Here is a 20,135-nt window from a genome sequence, read left to right on the forward strand (position 1 = left end):
CTGTCTGTACACCTGCCTGTCAAGGTAAACATCACTTCGCATTGGGAGTTCACATGGCTAAATCTATTCAAATAAATGTATTTGTGTATGTCTTTACACCTTTGCATTTCAGTAAGAATAAACACCTGCCTGTTCAAACTACAACTTTTACAAAGTTGTATGGTAGGGAGAATAATATATATAATAGTCATTTTTATAGTGTCAAGCCTCCAGACATCTCATCTGATCAGAAAATGATACTGGCAGTGATATGGCCCATTTCATTGTGCATTAAGTATTTCCTAGATGAGTGCTTGTACAGGTAAACACCTGTCAGTTGGCTTGTCTGTATATGTTAGTACTGTTCTACATGCTTGTTTGTAGGCCAGGTTGTACAGGTAAGCTCATTTTCTCCTCTGTCCAAATTGATAAACATCTGTACATGTCTGTATGCAAGTGCCTGTCTGAACAATTCCTTCATCTGATGAACACAATATCATTCGATTAATCAGGCTTTATTTATTAAACACATTTCATACAAATTAGCTGAACACAAAGTAAAAATGTTACCATAGTGCGATCACTAGTAACAGCTATATCTTCTGGGATATCGTGCTGTCATTCATACAGTATATCTAGGTTTTCTTCCTGTTTGTCTGGAAAAATAGGTGTCTAAAGCACCTGCAAACCAAGTATATCCAAGTGCTTTAAAGAAAGGTGGTAACCAGAGCTGGCAACCTCTTTTAAAACAAATCTTGCCTTTCCAGTTCCAATATTTCTAATGCATCTGCTTCTACAGAACAGTAACTACATGGGACTGGGAAGGCCACTGAAGAACATTGAACTCATTGTCATGCTCATGAAACCAGTTTGAGACGACCTTTGTTCAAAATCACTGAAATCACATTTTTCCCCATTCTAATGGTTGATGCGAACATTAACTGAAGCTCCTGACCCATATCTGCATGATTTTATGCATTGCACTGCTGCCACATGATTCGCTGATTAGATAATCGCATGAATAAGTAGGCGTACAGGCCTAATAAAGTGCTCAGTGAGTATATATATATATATATATATATATATATATATATATATATATATATATATATATATATTTTAAATTATTATTATTTTCTTCCCGGTAAAAAAATGAGTTGGTGATATAAGAGCTCCTGTACTCCTGTGTTCCCTCAGCCGGCTTAACCCCATGGGGCTGATCATCGCACTTGATGACGCCAACAGAGCTGCAGGAGAGCTATTCTGGGATGACGGTGACTCTCGAGGTATTATGGTCTGTTAATTACAAGTAATGGATTCCTTTATTTTATAGAGAGTTCATTTCTAAGTGTGTGTGTGTGTGTGTGTGTCTGTGTGCGCGCACGCATGCTACATTTTTGTGTGTGTGGTGAGATTGCCAAAATGCGTGCTGTTCCTTCAATGGCTCCTCATATTTGCAGTTATTAATTAACTTCTTGATGAAGTTTCACAGGCAAACTTATCTGACAGAGGATGTAGGATCAGTGTTGAGAGAAGTCAAAGTATAAGCAAAGATAAACGTGACTCTGAAGTCCAGAGTTCAATGAATTTATTGTTTGAAAAGCACAGCCATCATTTGTCCTTCTTCTTTTGCCAGAGGTGCAGGGGCATGTCATGTGGGGATGTTGCATAGTTGCATTTGCACAAGAATGATGGGTTTGTTTTCATTGATGTATTATAGCAACACGCTTTTCATGTGTGAGTGGCTGGATAATTTGAGAACTTCATAAAGAGTTATTAGCAAATTATGTTTTTTCACCGAAGTATTTTCAGAATTATTGATGATATGTGACCGCCACAGACTCTAAATATGCATCTTGTGGGTGTTAGACTGTATAGATTCAACACATATCACAAGCAAGCAGAAACTGTGAGCCTTGCTGGAGTACAACTTGCCGGGGCACATTGGAACGGTGTGTTCCAACATGCTCCCGCCTGTTATTAGTGCATCAGCCACAATAACTTTTAATGTAACGTTGTATATTCCATGAAGACCATATAAATAATGTCATATGCGGTTATTGCAGACACCATAATAACCTATTCATAGACAATTTTCCATTATAGACAATTTTCAGATGCAAAATGTAAACTGTAAGATTCACAAGCTTTTGACTTTTCACTTCTCCCGGAACGGTTTAAACCTGCCCCATAGCCGGGCCACTCCGGCTGCTTTCAACTGAACTGTAATCAGCAGGAATGTCCTGGAAAGTCATAGCAAAGACATGCATCTTCTTTCTGAATGTCAAATATTTGCTCTACTGTGGGTATATATATTTTAATTGCCGAAAACCGGTGTTTGGTTATTCCCCGGTCTCCCCTACACGTGAGCTTCATAAAATATTGTCTTGAAGCCTAAACCATCCTACATCATATGGGCAATTATTTAACATAAGAAAGGGGACTTTTTGTTTTGAGACACAGTTCAACATTGTTGCCAATGTGAAAATAATATAATAATCACTGCCCACTTAAATTAATTCAAAAGACTTTCTTGAAACCAGGTAGAATCTGTTAACAGATTAGTGTTATTTGACTTTTCTGCAAAAATATACAGACTTTATATGACTCACTATATTTTAATATGATTTTCACCTGTAGCTCTTACAGTAAAGGTAATATTTATATGATACCGGATTGGCTAGTCAGTGTTCAAAGCATTTGCCACAACTCCCTGAAATTGCTTCCACAGTATTTGTTATAATACAAATTATAATTATATGGTAGTTCTGCAGAGAGGGAATGCTCTTCAAAAGATCATAATTTTCATCCTTTTGCCAACTAAATCTTCATGATGAAATAATGAGCTCTTGAGAATGAATTGGTTTTCTTGTATTTTCTTTTACATTAAGTATTTTGAATAGAGTTTCAGAGCAGGTTATCGGGCAAATGCAAATTTGTTGAAATCCATGATTCTTAAATCCAGTTAACACCCTTAGCATGCTTGTTTAATGTTCGGTACTCTGAAAGCATAATACAAGTGTCATCAAGGGCTAAATTAATAAGACACCAATTATAAATTACTAGCGGACCAGCCTTAATCAAAACATGAAACTCGATTGAAATTAAGAGGTTTATTTGCCAGACAAACTATTCAACATCATTTAAAGTTTCAACAAACAGTGAATGCTACAGACATGGGCATTAATAAAAGTTAGTTACAAAATAAATTAATGAGGGAAGGTACCAAACTGTAACTCAAGGTAATTCTAAAAGTGGCTTTAAAAAATATTCTCCATACAAAACTCAATTTAGTCCAGGAATAAGGTTAATATGTGTCTGTGAATCCAACCCATAGGCTTTAAAGGGTGGACAGTGTCTCCCCATTGAACGTCCACACATACACTCCTGCATACACACACACACAAACATACACACACACACACAAATGCACTCACACACGCAGTCAGGCCAAATGGTAAAATTAGGCTCTACAACAGGGGTGGGCAATTCCGGTCCTGGAGGGCCGGTGTGTATGCAGGTTTTTGTTTCCACCAATTACTCTGGCTAAATGCACTAATTGGCAGCATGCACCAACACTGGTTCACTCAAAGATAAGATCACAGTAAAACAGGGGACACAAGCAGTCTTCAGCTGTCATTCATGCACATCAAGAAATGTATATAGCTGAAATGTCAGATGGCATAAAAGGCTAATTATGTAATTAAGGCCAGAAGTTGGTATGAAATCCGGAAAGGGATATGGCCCTCTTTGCCCACCTCTGCTCTACAAGGTGAATTATATTAACTCATCAGAAGTGAGTAGGACTCATTAGAATGGCCTCTAAAGAGCCCTGTGGAGTAAAGTGTATCCTCAGCACTGTGTTTTTTAATATGGTTTTAAAATCACCATCTTCACATTATTTTCAGACACGGTGTCATCTGGCAAATACATCCATTACAACTTCTCTTTGGATTCCGTAAGTGAATTTACTCATATGAATATATTAGTAATATAATGATCACTTTGAAAATGTTTGTACAGTTTCAGTATCATTTTCTTTGCTTGCTATTTTTATGGTTATGATACATACTGAAGCCTTTTTTAATCCATAATTAAGCCCATTTACACAAAATTTATCAATTGATTGGATCATTTGCAAACCAGGATACATAAGAACAGAATCAAAAAGTGAAAAGTGCAAGGATCTTATTTTACATTACTGTGGCCTTGTACCTGTATAATCGCATAAAATTACATCAAAGCACTTTCTAATATGGCATGGTACTTACATTACGCATAACTTCATTCTGTGCAAAAGATACTTACTCTGGGTAATAGTATTGGAGTTCGACTGACCTTTTTGAAAGAAAAAAGTGCAGGCATCAATATACAGAGTTAACATTGATTGTGCTCTATCCACCACAGACCGTTCTGAGACTGCAGGCTCTGAACAAGGGTTACACCGATCCCAACAACCTGAAGTTTGAGACCATCACCTTCCTGGGTTTTGCTTACAAGCCCGCTAATGTCACGGTCACCCAGGGCACCAACACCGTCCCTGTACCTCCTGCAAGCATTACCTACAACGGCACCAAGCAGGTACGCGACCCACGCGGTGTTAAGTCTGCTGTTATGCGCGCCATATCAATCTTGCCTGTCCAAGGTCTGGGAATAGCGTGACTGAGAACAAGCTCTTCCGTAAAAGCTGCGTGCGATGAGTTTTTTTTAGTGGAGGGGGGGTCGGTAAGGGGGGTGAGCTGCGGGGTACAGGGCATGAGACAAAAGCAATAAAGCAGGGGCGCGAGCGTGGGGCTGTCTCCCCCGCTGCGGCCCAGCCTGCCGTCGGCAGCGGCTCGGGGGGTGCCATGAAGGATATTTCATTCGGAAGCCCTTCACTCTTTCATCTACCTTTTAGATGAAGTTATTTCCAGTGACCTTTAAAGCCCGAGGTGGCTCAGCAGGTGCCAATTAAACAGCGCGCGAGACGAGCCCAGCCTCCGGACCTGGCGGAGGAGAGGCCTGCGGTCGGCCGGGTATTTGATCTCGCTCGTCCACACCCTCCTCGCAGGTCCTGCGCATCACGGGCCTGCAGCTGGAGCTGGGGCAGGACTACACCCTGGAGTGGGACAACACCATGGAGAGGTTCGACTGCCACCCTGAAGAGCGCGCCACTGAGGAGACATGCAAGGCCAGGGGCTGCATCTGGGAGGTGTGTGGAGAATCAAGCCACTGTTCATAATCACCAGCACACCCATACACTTGTAGACAAGCCAGCAAATGGGCACATATTGGCTTTATTTGATAGCCGTGCTGAACCACTTTACTTGGTTGGCTTTGAAATTCACCAATACTGAAAGTTAAATAACGATAAACCTCTACATCACAGCTACAATGAGGATCACCATCACCCACACACTTCAGAAATCCTTCTAAATTATAAAATTAAATTAATTAATTAATTAAAATTATACATTATTATACTATTTCTGATCTTTGTCATCGTCAATCTCTTATAGTAATATTACATTCAGTGCAAACTTACGCTCAGTGAGCACTTTACTAGGCATTTATTAGACTTATTTTTTTTACTTATTGGTCTTCTGCTGCAGTATCCGCTTATGAGGTTTGACACGTTTTGTGTTCAGAGATGCTCTTCTGCATATCACTGTTGTAATGTGTGGTTGTTTGCGTTACTGTCACCTTCCTGTCAGCTTCAAACAGTCTGGCCATTCTCCTCTGACCTCTCTCATTAACAGTTTTTGCCTGCAGAACTGCAACCCACTGGATGTTTTTTGAACTATTCTCTGCAAACTCTAGAAACTGTTGTGCATGAAAATCAGCAGTTTCTGAGATACTCAAACCACCCTGTCTGCCACCATCAATCATTCCACGGTCGAAGTCACGTAGATCACATTTCTTCCCTATTCTAACACTTGGTCTGAACCACAGCTGAACCTCTTGTCAGAATAACATGTCACATTCTTTTATGCGTTTAGTTGCTGCCACATGATTGGCTGATTAAATATTTGCATCAACAAGCTGGTGCACAGGTCTATCTAATAAATTGCACACTGAATGTATGTTAAAACAATCATTAAGCGTAAGAGAATCAGCAGTCAATGGGTAAACAATATTTACGGGACAAGACAAGACTGGCTGAAGACCATAGATCACTTGACACATGGGTATAAGTCAGTCAAATGGCTTCCATTGTAAAAAAACAAACAAACTGACTGATTATAATATTAATAATAACGTCAGGAAATTCAAGGAAGCAGATAAGGCAGGCCGCGTACTTCAGGCAATACACTTTGCCGTGATCGCACCCATCCACTGCCTAAACTGTCGCCAGGTCAGAAAGTCTTGCTTACACTGGATCAGAAGTCTGGTTCAGTTGTCAGCAGAACAGGAGCACCAAGGTATTACCATGTTGCTACAGGCAGGGGTTTTCTCAGACGCAACAGAATCCACCTTCGTCCACTGAACCAATCTACTGATACAATCTCAGAGACAGCTCATTGTCTAGATGCCCCATGGGACACTCAAGGAACAGTGAAAACTACTAGTTCAGGGTCACACATCCACCGGAGAAGTTGAATCTTTGAATACTAGTGGCTGACTAAGTATTTGCTGTTGCATCATACAAATGTGCAAATGTAGTTAAATGTTCAGTGTGTAAGATAACAAGAAAAGAAAGAAAAATAATTGAAAATGTTCTATAAAAGTACATTTAAGTTAAGTCGTGAGTGAACAAATTAGATCATTTTGTGTCTAAAATGGGGGAGGTGTCCCGGAAGGGGTTGAAGGTATGTAAGACAGGAAGTTTAAGGCTGGGTAAAACGCACAGATGTCTCCATCTCACTTATTAAGATACCGTTCATTATCTTAATTGCACAACCAGTTAAGACTTTTCTTCATCTCATGATGCACTGGATTTTTTATGATTTTATTTCATCCTGAAATCCTTTTCATTTTCTATAACATATGAACACATAGTGATGAGAACAGGGCATTCGACTCATCTAAACTTGCCATTTACCGGCTTATTTTGCAGCCGTTCGACTCGTCGCCAATCCCCTGGTGTTATTACCCCAGGGACCATGGTTACGCCGTGGAAAACGTGCAAGAAAACAACGATGGCATGTCCTTTGTGATCCGAAGGGACAGCAAGCGCCAGATCGCTCGGCGACCGGGCTCGCCAGATATTGACCTCCTGCAGGTGGAAATCAAATACCTCAGTGGTGACATGCTGCAGTTCAAGGTGTCTGCTCATAATTTGATCATATCATATATGATGGTGTACATTATAATGAATGTGTTACCTATATCCCTACCTCTCCATAATTTGATAGCATGCCTTTCTACGAAACAAAGTAGAAAGGGAGATTATCTTTCTGAGGCTACATTTATGCTTCTAAGGAGCTCCTCTCCATCCAAAAAATAAAAATAAATAAAATTAATATGAACACACATTCATTTATGATAACCATTCTTTCCTTTGGTGGTCCTCTCCAAGGTGTATGACCCTGCTAAGAAACGGTATGAAGTCCCTATCCCTTTAAATGTGCCAGACATACCAGAGACGGTTGAGGGGAAGAGGTTATATACGGTGAAGGTGGTGACCTTTCCTTTTGGGATCGTCGTGGTGAGGAAGAGCACAGGAAGAGTCATGTGAGTGACATGAGTAAACAACGTGATTTTGGTTCCCTGTTTGTTTGTGAGCACACTTCCAAAAAAAAACGTTCAACAATTGTACCTACAGGGGTGCAATGGCTAGTCACTGGTGCAGCACACTCAAAGGTTTTCACATTATTAAGGGCAGCCTGTAGCGTAGTGGTTAAGGTAAATGACTGGGACCCGCAAGGTTGGTGGTTCGATCCCCGGTGAAGCCACAATAAGATCCGCAGGCCCTTAACCCTGCATTGCTCCAGGGGACGATTGTCTCCTCCTTAGTCTAATCAACTGTATGTCGCTCTGAATCTGCCAAATTCCATTAAGGAGCATGGCAAAGGACAGACAGAACATATATGTATTGCCACAATTTCAGTGGAAAATGCATGAGGCATGCATTTGGCATTGACTCACTTCATGAATAGTACTAGAAGCTCCGGTCATCAGCCTGAACCTGAAAGAGTAGGGTGAAAGTGCACTGGATAGAAGGAATGCAGAAGCTGGCCTTTTGTTTACTACATGAAACCTGCAGTGATGTGATGCGCTCTGTTTAAAAGCGTGCTAATGGATATTCACAACAGGAAAACTCTGGCTTGATCTCAATGATTGATAGCTTTTGTGGTTTCGTCTTTCTGTCCGGGCATCCATCTGTCTGTATCCATCCATTCCATTAAAATGTTAGAGATGGATATTTTTCCATCTGTACTTGCAGAGAGCTGGACTTTTTAATCTGCTTTTATTTACCAAATGTGAGCACTGCATTTGATCATTCCAGTTTAGTTTTCTGTGTCAACCATCGTCAAATACATTAACACACTTCCTGGTGTCAGGGTGGAACTTCTGACAATGTTTTTTTTGTTTGTTTTACCTCTACACTCCTCTTTCTTTACCTCTCTCTGTTTCTCTCTCAGATGGGATTCTTCTCTTCCTGGCTTCACGTTTTCTGACCTCTTCATTCAGATATCCACTCGCCTTCCCTCTAACTACATCTATGGGTTTGGGGAGACGGAGCACCAACAATATCACCACGATCTGAACTGGAACACATGGGGCATGTTTGCAAAAGACCAGCCTCCAGGAGTAAGTGACACCCCAACCTCTCCGTCTCATCGCTCTTTCTGCTCCCCTCTTTCCATTCATGCATGTACGCTACCCTTCAAAGGTTTGTGCTAATATTTAAATTTCTCTGTTTGTAATCAAACAATTCATAAGTGGTCAAATCACAGGGCTTTTATTTTATTTTGTGTATACATTTTGCTCTGACCATGTAATTGTACCACTTTTTATATGTACACCCCCATTTCAATGTTTGAGACAAATTACCATAATGTCAAATACGATTTGGTTGCATCTCCTTTGCATGTCTGGATATCTTATTTTCAGATTGTCCTACAAGTGATACTAAAACTCTTTGCATTTGAATGGATCTCTATGGGAATTGGCGGGTTGGACTAGATTCAGCATGGAACACATTTGTTGGCTAAATGGCTTTAAGTCATCGAGGGTCCAAATGAGCCTCACACCCACTGTGCTCCTGTCAGATATGCAGTACTACAGGAAGGTTTTCTCCTGATTTGAGTTTTACTGAGTACAACAGGAAAATGTGTCAAACTGATGATCTTAATGGGTCACAGACATCATGGCATGGAAAGGACATGCAACCAAATACAAAACATGACTCTTATTTGACGTCTAGTTAATTTGTCTCAAATATTGAAATGGGGGATATAAATATAAAACATATAAAAACTGCTGTCATTACTACATGTTGAAACCGGAATATAATTCATAAAAGCTCAGCCTGTGCTTTGACCATGTATGAATTGTTTGATTGTAAACGGAGGAAATAAAATATGAAATCAGAAAAAACAGAAAGGTGACCCCAAACTTTTGAACGGTAGTGTACTGTATATGCCGGTCAAATGCTTCCTTCTTTAACTTCATCTTCATCAAGTGATCCTTTAGACATGAGGAAAGGCAAGGGAAAGGCATCAGGACTTAATGGATTTATGTGTCAGAATGTTCTGACCATAATAAATAGCAAAACAAATAATATTAATAATACTGATAATTATTATTATCTTATATTATTATTATTCCCAAGGCAGTGGTAGTGTGTGTCAAAAACAATTAGGACATTGTTATAAAAATATATATAATAAATATAAGCAACATTAAAACAATTTAGGTACATGGATTATGGTTATTATTAATACTCAAACAAATAAAGCAGCATTATTCCTTGCTATATGCTGCCATTGTAACAATCATCACAGCATTGTAATGTTATCAGGGCCCCTTTCCCAAACTTCTCATTTAAGAAAAAATGTTCCTCCGCAGTCTTGGCTGCAGTACGGCATTTCCTGAAATAATTCATGCTGCATCAGGCTCAAACTCCCCATAGAGAACCTTGGAAAGGTGTGCCGTCATTAGCAATCAGCCCTAGTTAGCAGACACGCTAACGACCTTTTCCGCCAAATCACCCCATCCATCATGTCCACATTCTACTGGACAATTTTCCTGAAAGCTACATTTTCACACTTTGACACCTTGCTTCCTAGCATTCAGCATGCCAATAGTGATGTGTTGCTAATTATTTTCCCTCTCTCATCGCTTCTATTTTACCTTCTCCCCAGTACAAAATGAACTGCTATGGTGTGCATCCCTTCTACATGGGATTGGAGCATCCTCACAATGCCCACGGAGTTCTGCTGCTCAACAGTAATGCCATGGGTGAGACCTCCGATCCCCTGCCCCGTGCTGTGCCCTCTTCTCCTGATTTCACTGGGAGATATGTCAGGAATAAGCAGGGAAAGTCTCCATGAGTCTCTCGTGTTATGAGTTACTGCTTGGATGAGTAATAATAAGCTGGGAAAGATTTAAATTAGCATGTTTTTTTTTAAAACACTGGGAATACATTTTAAATTGAAGTTTAGGTAAATCAATTTTTGTTCTGATTTCTAAACTGATATTTGGGTGTCAGAGACATTAGTTTGAATGGTTTTCCAGTCCGGGAGTACAGTTGTGACACTTGTGTTGCATCTGTACCTGACTAACCACCTTGCACTTCTCTCTCGATTTCACTAAAAGCCTGCATCCTGACACATCAGGAAATGTGTCATTTTTTAAAGATCATAACTATCTACGGGTAATTTTATGGCTGCGTGAGCATACGAATCTCTCAGCAAAGTTGGGTAAGAAAGTGAAAAAAAAACCAGATTTTCTCTGAGATCTTCGGAGCGAAGCTCTGTAAATATTTCAATTTTCCCATGTAAAAAGAGGATGGTACTACACATATGCAGAGCTAATATGACAGTTCAAACTTGTGAAGAGGAAATTACACCTGGGAAAAGTGTAAATAAAACATCTACACCAGAGCCATGCAAGCATTCTGCTGACTCCTTCCCAGGAATGTGCACACGTGATAGGCTAAAACAATATGTACTTTTTAAAAACAACAGGAGGCTAGCCAACTACATTTATTTACATTAATAACAATATGAAGAGGATATCAAAGGTTAACCAACAGAGACATCAGATAGCTAGGCATTACGAGTGATGCAAGCCCGCTTTTCCCTGTGTTAGTTCAATGCAAACTGGTGGTCTAATGTGAAAATAACGATCATATGACTGGGAAAAGCCAGCCTAGGAGCCTATGTTGCTAGCTTAGGAAGGCGGGTTGCTAGTTCAGGCGAGAGAGCTGTTAGTCTAGGAGAGTGGCTTGCAGCTAGTGCACGAGAGTGAGTCGCTAGTCCAATAGCGAGGTGCTTGCGTGGTCTCTCATTCCCCACTGCCTATTTTTCAGTTAAATCCCATCTCATGCTGTTTTTGAAGTACAAGATGGTCCTTCTCATTCTGAGCTGTAATGATCTTGCATTTGGTATATTATTCCATGGGGTCAAAAAAGCCTTTATTTAGATTAAAATGAAGAGGCAACATGTCATTAGTGATTATACGTGACGTGCTTTGCAATTTGGTCCTTCCTGGTTGAATTGCACTCGGGTTTAACTTGCGTTTAGAGGATCGCTATCGCTTTCCTTCACCTAGAGATTTGTCATGGTACTTTTGTTGTGCATTATATCAAGTAGTGCATTATAATAAGTGTGATATGATATTACTGAAGTTTTCACAGAGTGTCCTCTTTAAAATCTTGCATGCCATAGCCTACTCCGCTGCATTCATTTCATGTTCATTTGGCTACTCTGAAATTCTTCAGTCTTAGAGTAATAATAATAATAATAATAGTAATAATGATAATAATAATAACAACAATAACAATAACAATAATAATAATAATGCAGGATTTAAATTATTGTTATTATTATTTATTTTTTACGACTTTTAAGACGTTGACCATCTCAGCCAAGTGTCCATTTCGGTGAATCAGCCACTTCTGAAACTCACAAACAAGAAAAGGTTAAAATAGGCACAACAAAATGGCTGGAAAAAAAATTGTGAAAGATTCTGGAAGACTCCTGTAGCCCTGTGCGGTCTTGCTACTTGTTGATAGCCTACTAGGAGGTTTTGGATATAAATACCCTCCTAATTAAATCTGTCAGTCACCACGCATTGTTTCATTTCAAATCCATTGTACATAGTTTGCGTCCTTACTGCTCCCTGCAGATGTGACCCTCCAGCAGGTCCCATCGCTGACCTATCGGACCCTTGGTGGTATCTTGGACTTCTACATGGTTATGGGGCCAACCCCAGAGATGGTGGTACAGCAGTATACTGCCGTGAGTCCTCCCATATCAACTTCACTCACGACACACTGAAAATACTGACACATGGCCTATAAGATGAGCCGAATACTCACCCTATGTGTTTGCGTTAGGAAGTTTGATTCATCAAAATGAATCAAATTTTTAAGTTTTCACTCATTGTAAAATTTAAATTTTACTATGTATTATTTACTTTATATGTCTGCCTGGCTCTAGCAAAATGCCAACTGTAGCATCTTAAAAAAGACAGCAGGGGGAGGGAGTTCAGCTCATGTGGAGTAAAATTTTTTAATCAAAAATATTTGTTTGTTCAATTTGGAATAACACTAGTTTGTGTGTGCGTGGGAACCTGTGTGGACATGCATGCATGTGCGTGTGTGTGCATGTACCACCGGACAGGGGTTTTTCAATAACTATTCCACACACACATACATGTGCACGCACACACGCGCACACACACACACACACACACACACACACACACAAACACACACTTTGTTAAGACAGTGAAGAGACATTTGCATTGAAACCGGATAAAAAAGGAGTCGAATTGCTTGCCTGCCTGTTCCTGTCTTTCAGCTCATTGGTCGTCCAGTTATGCCAGCATACTGGTCACTCGGGTTCCAGCTCTGTCGTTATGGATATGAGAATGACACGGAAATTTCAGAACTGTACCAAGATATGAGGAAAGCTGGCATTCCCTATGTAAGCACCCTACGACAACTAGTTCAGCTCATTTGTCAATATCGCCATGAAAACACATTGATGAACACACACTGTGCAGGCACAGATGTTTTCTGATAAAAATCATTTCCAGGGATGACGTTCCTCAATAACTTGGTCCCTCACACCGGCTGACCTCTCTGCTATATTTGTGGCGAGAGTAAGCCACATTTCAGCGGTGGCTCATTAAAATGCCTTCCTTCCAGGGTTCTCTTTCTAGCCAGAGATTCACATTCCCGAGCAGCATAAATAGAATTTGAAGTATTTTCAAATCAAGCTCAGGAACCCTCTTTTGTAAAGTGCGAGTGCCTGGTACGTATGAATAATAAACGGTGAATCACGGTGAAAAACGGTGGATTCTTTTTGTTTACATAAACAAGTGCATGAACCCTGTGACCTTTTGCTTGTACAGGATGTCCAGTATGCAGACATTGACTACATGGAGAGGCAGCTGGACTTCACCCTGGATAAAAACTTTCAGGGATTACCTGCGCTGGTGGACCAGATGAGAAATGAGGGCATGAAATTCATTTTCATTCTGGTAACATTTTCTTTTATGCCACAAACCAGTCTAATATTTTGCCATACGAATCATTATTCCTTGCCTTTTTTAAAGTGCTTTACAGATAAAATGCAAGTATTCACATTTTAGAACACAAATTAGTTGTGTTGGCTCTGTACTCCAGCACATTGGATTTTAAATAAAACGATGAATATGAGGTTGAAGTTAAGTCTGTCAGCTTTAACTTGAGGGCATTTACATTTATATTGGCTGATCTGTGTAGTTACAGCCTTATTTATACATAGTAAAATCCAGTCCAAAAGGAATAATAATTCACTTGCCAATTTGCGTCACTGTGTCAGCAATTTGCATTAAACCGTATGTGTGAATTTATTTTTGTTAGTAAAACGTTATTATGATTGTTATTATTTATTTGATTTTAAACAGTGTTAATGAATATTCAATAATAAATAATGAAACTATGTTCCTTGTTGCATTTCGGCAAAAGAGAGATCAGTGCGACAGGAATATCACTGATTGTGGTAATCCGGGTGCCAGTGACATAGCGGGTTATAAATCATGTAACACCAGGAATGTACGTGTAACAACGGCCTAGAACAGGGCTGGGATGAGTGGGCGTCAAATGAGCTATTAATTCTTATGCTTAGATTCAGCAGATAATTGCCTTTGTTCTTTCATTCTACACTCCCTTCCTGCTTAACATTTGATATGGGCGAGTTTCATAATTCAATAGTAATATAGCAGAGATGTACTATATGAATAACCTTAACAACATGCAAATGAGCAATAAGGGTTTTTCAGTGTCTCTGTCTCCATACAGGGCTATAGCTTCTCAGTTTGGCTCTCTCCCTTCCTTTTGTGTTTTAGGACCCCGCAATCTCAGGCAATGAGACAGTGTATCCTGCTTTCGATCGAGGAGTCCAGGAGGACGTCTTCATTAAATGGCCCAGTGACATCAGTAATGATATTGTCTGGGGGAAGGTACTGAGCGGCATTCATGCTTTTTTTAAGTAAATAAAAATATCCTACGTTAAGTGACTGTAAAGGGGCTGGAAACAACCTCACCGCACCACCCCACCTCCCTCCTGAACTCCATCCACTCCCCCACTACCACTCCCCCACTACTCCGGAAGTATGTGGAGCAACGGAGTGGAGGAAAAATATTTGATCATCATCAAGTCGACATCGACTATTGATGAAATTGTGTGAAAAGTGTTATTTTGGGCTGAAACCACAAAATATAGTTTATTATAGATTTTAGACATAGTCAGCCTATTTATAGCTACAAAATAACTTCTAAGTTTCAAGCACAAGTTGCATAATAGGCACAAACATGAGACGGGTGCGTGGGGGTTGGACCCAAAATGCACGACTCAGAAACAATGGTTAAATAAAGTCCCGTTAGGGCTTTATTCGGGACGAATCCCAGGAGCGTAGTCAAAACAAGCAAAGTCCATACACAAAGATCCAGCCAAACAAACGCGGAGTCCATCAGGGGCAGATGATACCTGTTCCTCACCGTGATGTTGTTCAGCTCCCTGTAGTCGATGCACGGGCGTAGGGAGCCATCTTTCTTCTGAACGAAGAAGAATCCCGCACCGACAGGAGAGGAAGAAGGGCGAATTAGTTCGTTAGCCAGGCAGTCACGGATGTATTTCTCCATCGCCTCCCTCTCTGGTCTGGAGACGTTGTATAGGCGACTTGAGGGAAGTGAAGAACCAGGAAGGAGCTTGATGGCGCAGTCGTAGGGTCGATGAGGCGGCAAAGACAGAGCTTGTGTCTTGGAGAACACTGTGCCCAGGTCATGGTAAGGAGAGGGGACCCTCTCCAGGGAGGGTTTGGGAGTCTGTGGTAGAGCTGGCACTCCCTCTGCTGGTGGTGGGGCGGAACGCAAGCAGGACAGATGGCACTTAGGATCCCATGCTTGCACTTGGTTAGAACTCCAGTTGATCATGGGGTTGTGTTTCTGGAGCCAGGGTAACCCCAAGATGAGTTGGTCATTAGGGGACTGGATGACGCGGAACTGGATCATCTCCCGATGGTTCCCAGAAATGATCAGTTGTAAGGGAATAGTGATGTGCGTCATGCGGCAGAAAGTCCTTCCATCCAGCGACCGCGCGTTCTCAGGGTGGGGTAGAGGGAGGGTGGGGATGTTCAGTTCAGACACCAACACTTCGTCGATGAGATTGGCGTCCGCTCCAGAATCCACCAACGTGTTAATCCGGGTTGTTCTGTCGGGCAGAATTAACAGAGTCGTGAGCGTGGGACGATGGTTGTCTCTGTCAGACCCCTCATGTCTGTCGACAGCTCTTACTTCCACAGGTCTCCTGGTCTTGAAGGAGCACCGAGTCTGGGTGTGACCCGGCCTCCCACAGTAGAAGCACGAACCGGTGGTTCTGCGGCGTGCTCGTTCCTCGGTAGAGATCCTAGTACCGGCCCGGGACAGGTCCATGGGTTCGGATCCCTCAGACTGCTGCTCCTCCAGTCGAGGACTTGGCCCCTGCCTGGGGTAATGGTTGCCAGGAAGGATCGGTCTCTCCGACCGACGTTGTCTGGCACGGTTGTCCAGGCGGATCGTGGTGCGTACGAGCTGGTCGAACTGGGTGATGGGGCCCAGTCGCGCCAACTCGTCCTGGAGCGTCTCACTCAGGCTGGCCAGGAAGAGATTCGCCAACGCCGCATCGTTCCAGCTAGTAGCCGCCGCGAGGGTGCGGAAGTCAATGGAGTGGTCTGCCGCGGTCTTCCGTCCCTGGCGCAGAGCAATCAGTCTCTGGGATGGCTCCTGGTCGCTGGATGCGTGTTGGAAGACCTTCCGAATCTCATCGGCGAAGACTGGGTAAAGAGGAGAGAATGAATCCCCGGACCACACCGCCATAGCCCAGTCCAACGCCCTCCCCTTGAGTAGCCCCATCACGTAGCCAATCCGACGGTCGTCGCTGTTGTAGGTCTGGGGCTGTTGCTTGAACACGAAGTCGCATTGTAGTAGGAAAGCCTTGCACCTCTCAGGTTCTCCACCAAACCTCTCTGGAGGGGGTTGTTGGGGCTCTCGGAAGTGGCAGGTTCCCGTGGGGTTGAGCGCTGGGGATGTGGGTGGGTGGGAAGGCTCCTCCCGTGGTTGCGGCAGGACTGCGACAGCGAGCCTCTTCATCTCCGCACACAGTTCACGAATCTCCAGGTGAAGTTTGGAGATTCCTTGTGAATGCTGCCGGACGATGGCTCCTTGTTCCTGGAGGGCGTGGAACATGGCAGTAGAGTCAGCAGGGTCCATTGTGGCGAAATTGTTCTGAGACGGGTGCGTGGGGGTTGGACCCAAAATGCACGACTCAGAAACAATGGTTAAATAAAGTCCCATTAGGGCTTTATTCGGGACGAATCCCAGGAGCGTAGTCAAAACAAGCAAAGTCCATACACGAAGATCCAGCCAAACAAATAACAAACAAACAAAAAGCACGGTGCCGAGGGAAGAGGCAAGCTCGTAGTCGGTAGATGTGCAGGGAGGTCCGGTAGCAGGAGAGTGGTCAGCGGGGCAGATGAACAGGCGGACGGCAGGCAGAGGCGTAGTCGTGGGCGAAGCGGGAGTCGAAACCATGAAACAATCAGCGAAGCAAAAGTACAAAACGGTAGGCGAGGACGTGGTCAAAAACAAACAGTGGTCAACAAAACAGAAATCAATAAACAATGGTCGGTAACAGGCTTGGATCGTAACGTGTAATCAAACAGTAAATAATGCTCAAGAGTTGCGTGGTAAACAGAGGCAGACAATTTCGCGAAGAACAGTAGCATGACTGGGCTATAAATGCGGGTGTAGACAGGTGTAGACAATTAGTTAGAGCGTAGCAAGGAAATGGAAAACAGGTGCGATGGATGACAAGTTTAACAAGGAGATTAGTAATCGTTAGTAATTAACCTATCCTGCCCTAGCATTAGTAAATTAGTAAATGACATGCACGAGAAACGTAAGGTAACATGAACACATGATTAGTTTGTTAGTTTCTACCCAATCCTGATCTAGCATTAGTAGTTTTAGTAAATAGACAAATGGAAACAATTAGGGAGTGAATGACAGAAAGAGAGAGAGAGAGAGAGAGAGAGAGAAAAGGCGGAACGCAAGGTTTGCGGAAAAACATGTAAAAGTGTATGCATAAACAACGACCAGTTAACGTAACAATAAACATAAATCAAAACATAACACAAAGCGAAACTAAGACGATAACCACTCAACATAACAAGGTAATATAATCGTACGAAACATAACTAGACATGACAAGAAAATAAATCGTAACGAAACATAACTAAACAACATGACGAACCTAGACTAACATAATACATAAGACACTACGTGACTAAGACAACATGAATAAACATAAAACATGGCAAGACAGACCTGAAACGTGACAGGACCCCCCCCTTAACGACCGACTCCTGGCGGTCCTTGGAATTTATCAGGGTGGTCACGATGGAAGTCTTTGATGAGCGATTTGTCCAGAATGAGACTGGGAGCGACCTAGGAACGCTCCTCAGGGCCATAGCCCTCCCAATCAACCAAGTATTGCACCCCACGGCCCCTCTTACGAATGTTCAAGAGCTTTTTAACAGTGAATGCAGGGTGGTTGTCAATAATGCGGGGGGGAGGTGGTGAGGGATCCGGGGGACATATGGGGTGAGAGGATACAGGCTTAATACAAGAGACATGGAATGTGGGGTGAATCTTAAGGGAAGCAGGGAGTGACAATTTTACAGAGGAAGGATTGATGATTCTGTGGATTTTAAAGGGACCAATAAAGCGGGGTTGCAGTTTGTGGGAAGTGGCTTGGAGGGGAATGTCCTTAGTGGACAGCCAGACTGAGTCACCTGGTTTGTAGGCCGGAGCTGGAGTGCGGTGGCGATCAGCAAAACGCAGATTACGGTCTGCCATGCTTAGCAGCGCGGCCTTGGCATCCCTCCAAACCTTGGCGCACCGTTTCATGTGGATGGCGAGGGAGGGAACAGCGATCTCGGCTTCTTGGTCAGGGAACAGTGGAGGTTGGTAGCCCAGGGAGACCTCAAATGGAGATTTCCCGGTGGCGGCGCAGGGTAAGGTGTTGTGTGCGTACTCCACCCAGGTGAGCATCTTGCTCCATGCGGCAGGATTCTTGGCCGATACGCAGCGTAGGGCGGCCCCCAGGTCCTGATTGGCCCTCTCAGTTTGGCCGTTGGACTGCAGGTGGTAGCCCGAAGAGAGGCTAGCTGTAGCCCCGAGGGCCACACAGAACGCTTTCCAAACCTGGGAGATGAACTGGGGGCCGCGGTCAGAAACGATATCCGAGGGAAGTCCGTGGATGCGGAAAACCTCTCTCACGAGGACGTCAGCTGTCTCTTGGGCGGTGGGCAATCCAGCCAGGGGGATGAAGTGTGCCGCTTTGCTGAATCGGTCCACCACAGTCAGGATGGTGGTGTTACCCTCGGAAAGGGGAAGTCCGGTCACAAAGTCCACTCCAATGTGGCTCCAGGGTCGGCTGGGCACCGGCAATAGTTGAAGCAGTCCAGCAGGGGCCTGGTGTGATGCTTTGCTTCTGGCGCATGTGGTGCAAGCCTTGATGAAGCGTCTGGTGTCGGGGATCATGGAACTCCACCAGAATCTCCTCTTCAGCACCGCCAAGGTGCGGGTAAAGCCGGGGTGGCAGGAAAGGAGGGATGAATGGGCCCATTGCAGCACCTGTGTCCGAGCGGCTGCGGGAACGTATAGGCGTAATCCGGGGTTGGGCCTAGGATCGGGTTCCTCCTGTAGAGCCCTCTGGATCACCGACTCGATCTTGCAGGTGACGGACCCCACGGTGCAGGAAGCCGGAAGGATGTTCTCAGGAACCTCACGCTCAGGACAGGTGTTAAATTGGGGAGAAAGGGCGTCAGGCTTAACGTTCTTAGAACCCGGGTGGTAGGTGAGTGAGAAGTTGAACCTCCCGAAGAACAGTGCCCATCTGGCCTGTCGGGAGTTCAGCCTCTTGGCTGTCTGGAGGTATGCTAGGTTCTTGTGGTCGGTCCAAACGATGAACGGCTTCTCGGACCCCTCCAGCCAATGTCTCCACTCCTCCAACGCCAGTTTGACTGCCAGCAGTTCGCGATTTCCGACATCATAATTCCTCTCCGCCGGGGACAGCTTCTTGGAGAAGAAAGCGCAGGGGTGTAGTCGGTTGTCCGCGGCCGCCACCTGAGAGAGCACAGCTCCCACCCCCGAGTCGGAAGCATCCGTCTCAACCACAAACTGGCGGGTGGGGTCGGGCGTGAACCAGGATGGGAGCGGAAGAGAACAGTCTCTTGACCTTGGTGAAGGCCGTCTCAGCTTCGGGGCTCCACCGGAATGGCACCGCAGGGGACGTGAGCTTGGTTAGAGGGGAGACCACTTGGCTATAGGATCGGATGAACCTTCGGTAGAAGTTGGCGAATCCCAAGAAGCGCTGGAGTTGCTTACGTGGGGTGAGTGTGGGCCAGTCGGTGACCGCCAGAATCTTCTTGGGATCCGCCCTGATCCGTCCCCTCTCAAGAATGAATCCAAGGAA

The 20,135-nt window shown here is 43.6% G+C and overlaps 1 protein-coding gene across 1 annotated transcript in view; it reads left to right on the forward strand.

Annotated features, from left to right (window-relative positions):
* si (sucrase-isomaltase) overlaps nt 1-20,135 on the forward strand; it is a 60,032-nt gene that overhangs the window by 24,748 nt on the left and 15,149 nt on the right. The window contains exons 22-33 of the mRNA XM_061216812.1: nt 1,177-1,265; nt 3,888-3,937; nt 4,387-4,560; nt 5,030-5,170; nt 7,016-7,222; nt 7,478-7,632; nt 8,544-8,712; nt 10,269-10,365; nt 12,256-12,368; nt 12,933-13,058; nt 13,489-13,617; nt 14,467-14,580. Coding sequence (XP_061072796.1) covers nt 1,177-1,265; nt 3,888-3,937; nt 4,387-4,560; nt 5,030-5,170; nt 7,016-7,222; nt 7,478-7,632; nt 8,544-8,712; nt 10,269-10,365; nt 12,256-12,368; nt 12,933-13,058; nt 13,489-13,617; nt 14,467-14,580 — 1,564 coding nt within the window. The remainder of the gene's footprint in view (nt 1-1,176; nt 1,266-3,887; nt 3,938-4,386; nt 4,561-5,029; nt 5,171-7,015; nt 7,223-7,477; nt 7,633-8,543; nt 8,713-10,268; nt 10,366-12,255; nt 12,369-12,932; nt 13,059-13,488; nt 13,618-14,466; nt 14,581-20,135) is intronic.

This window comes from Conger conger, chromosome 13 (assembly GCF_963514075.1).
Source record: "Conger conger chromosome 13, fConCon1.1, whole genome shotgun sequence".
Classification (NCBI taxonomy): domain Eukaryota; kingdom Metazoa; phylum Chordata; class Actinopteri; order Anguilliformes; family Congridae; genus Conger; species Conger conger.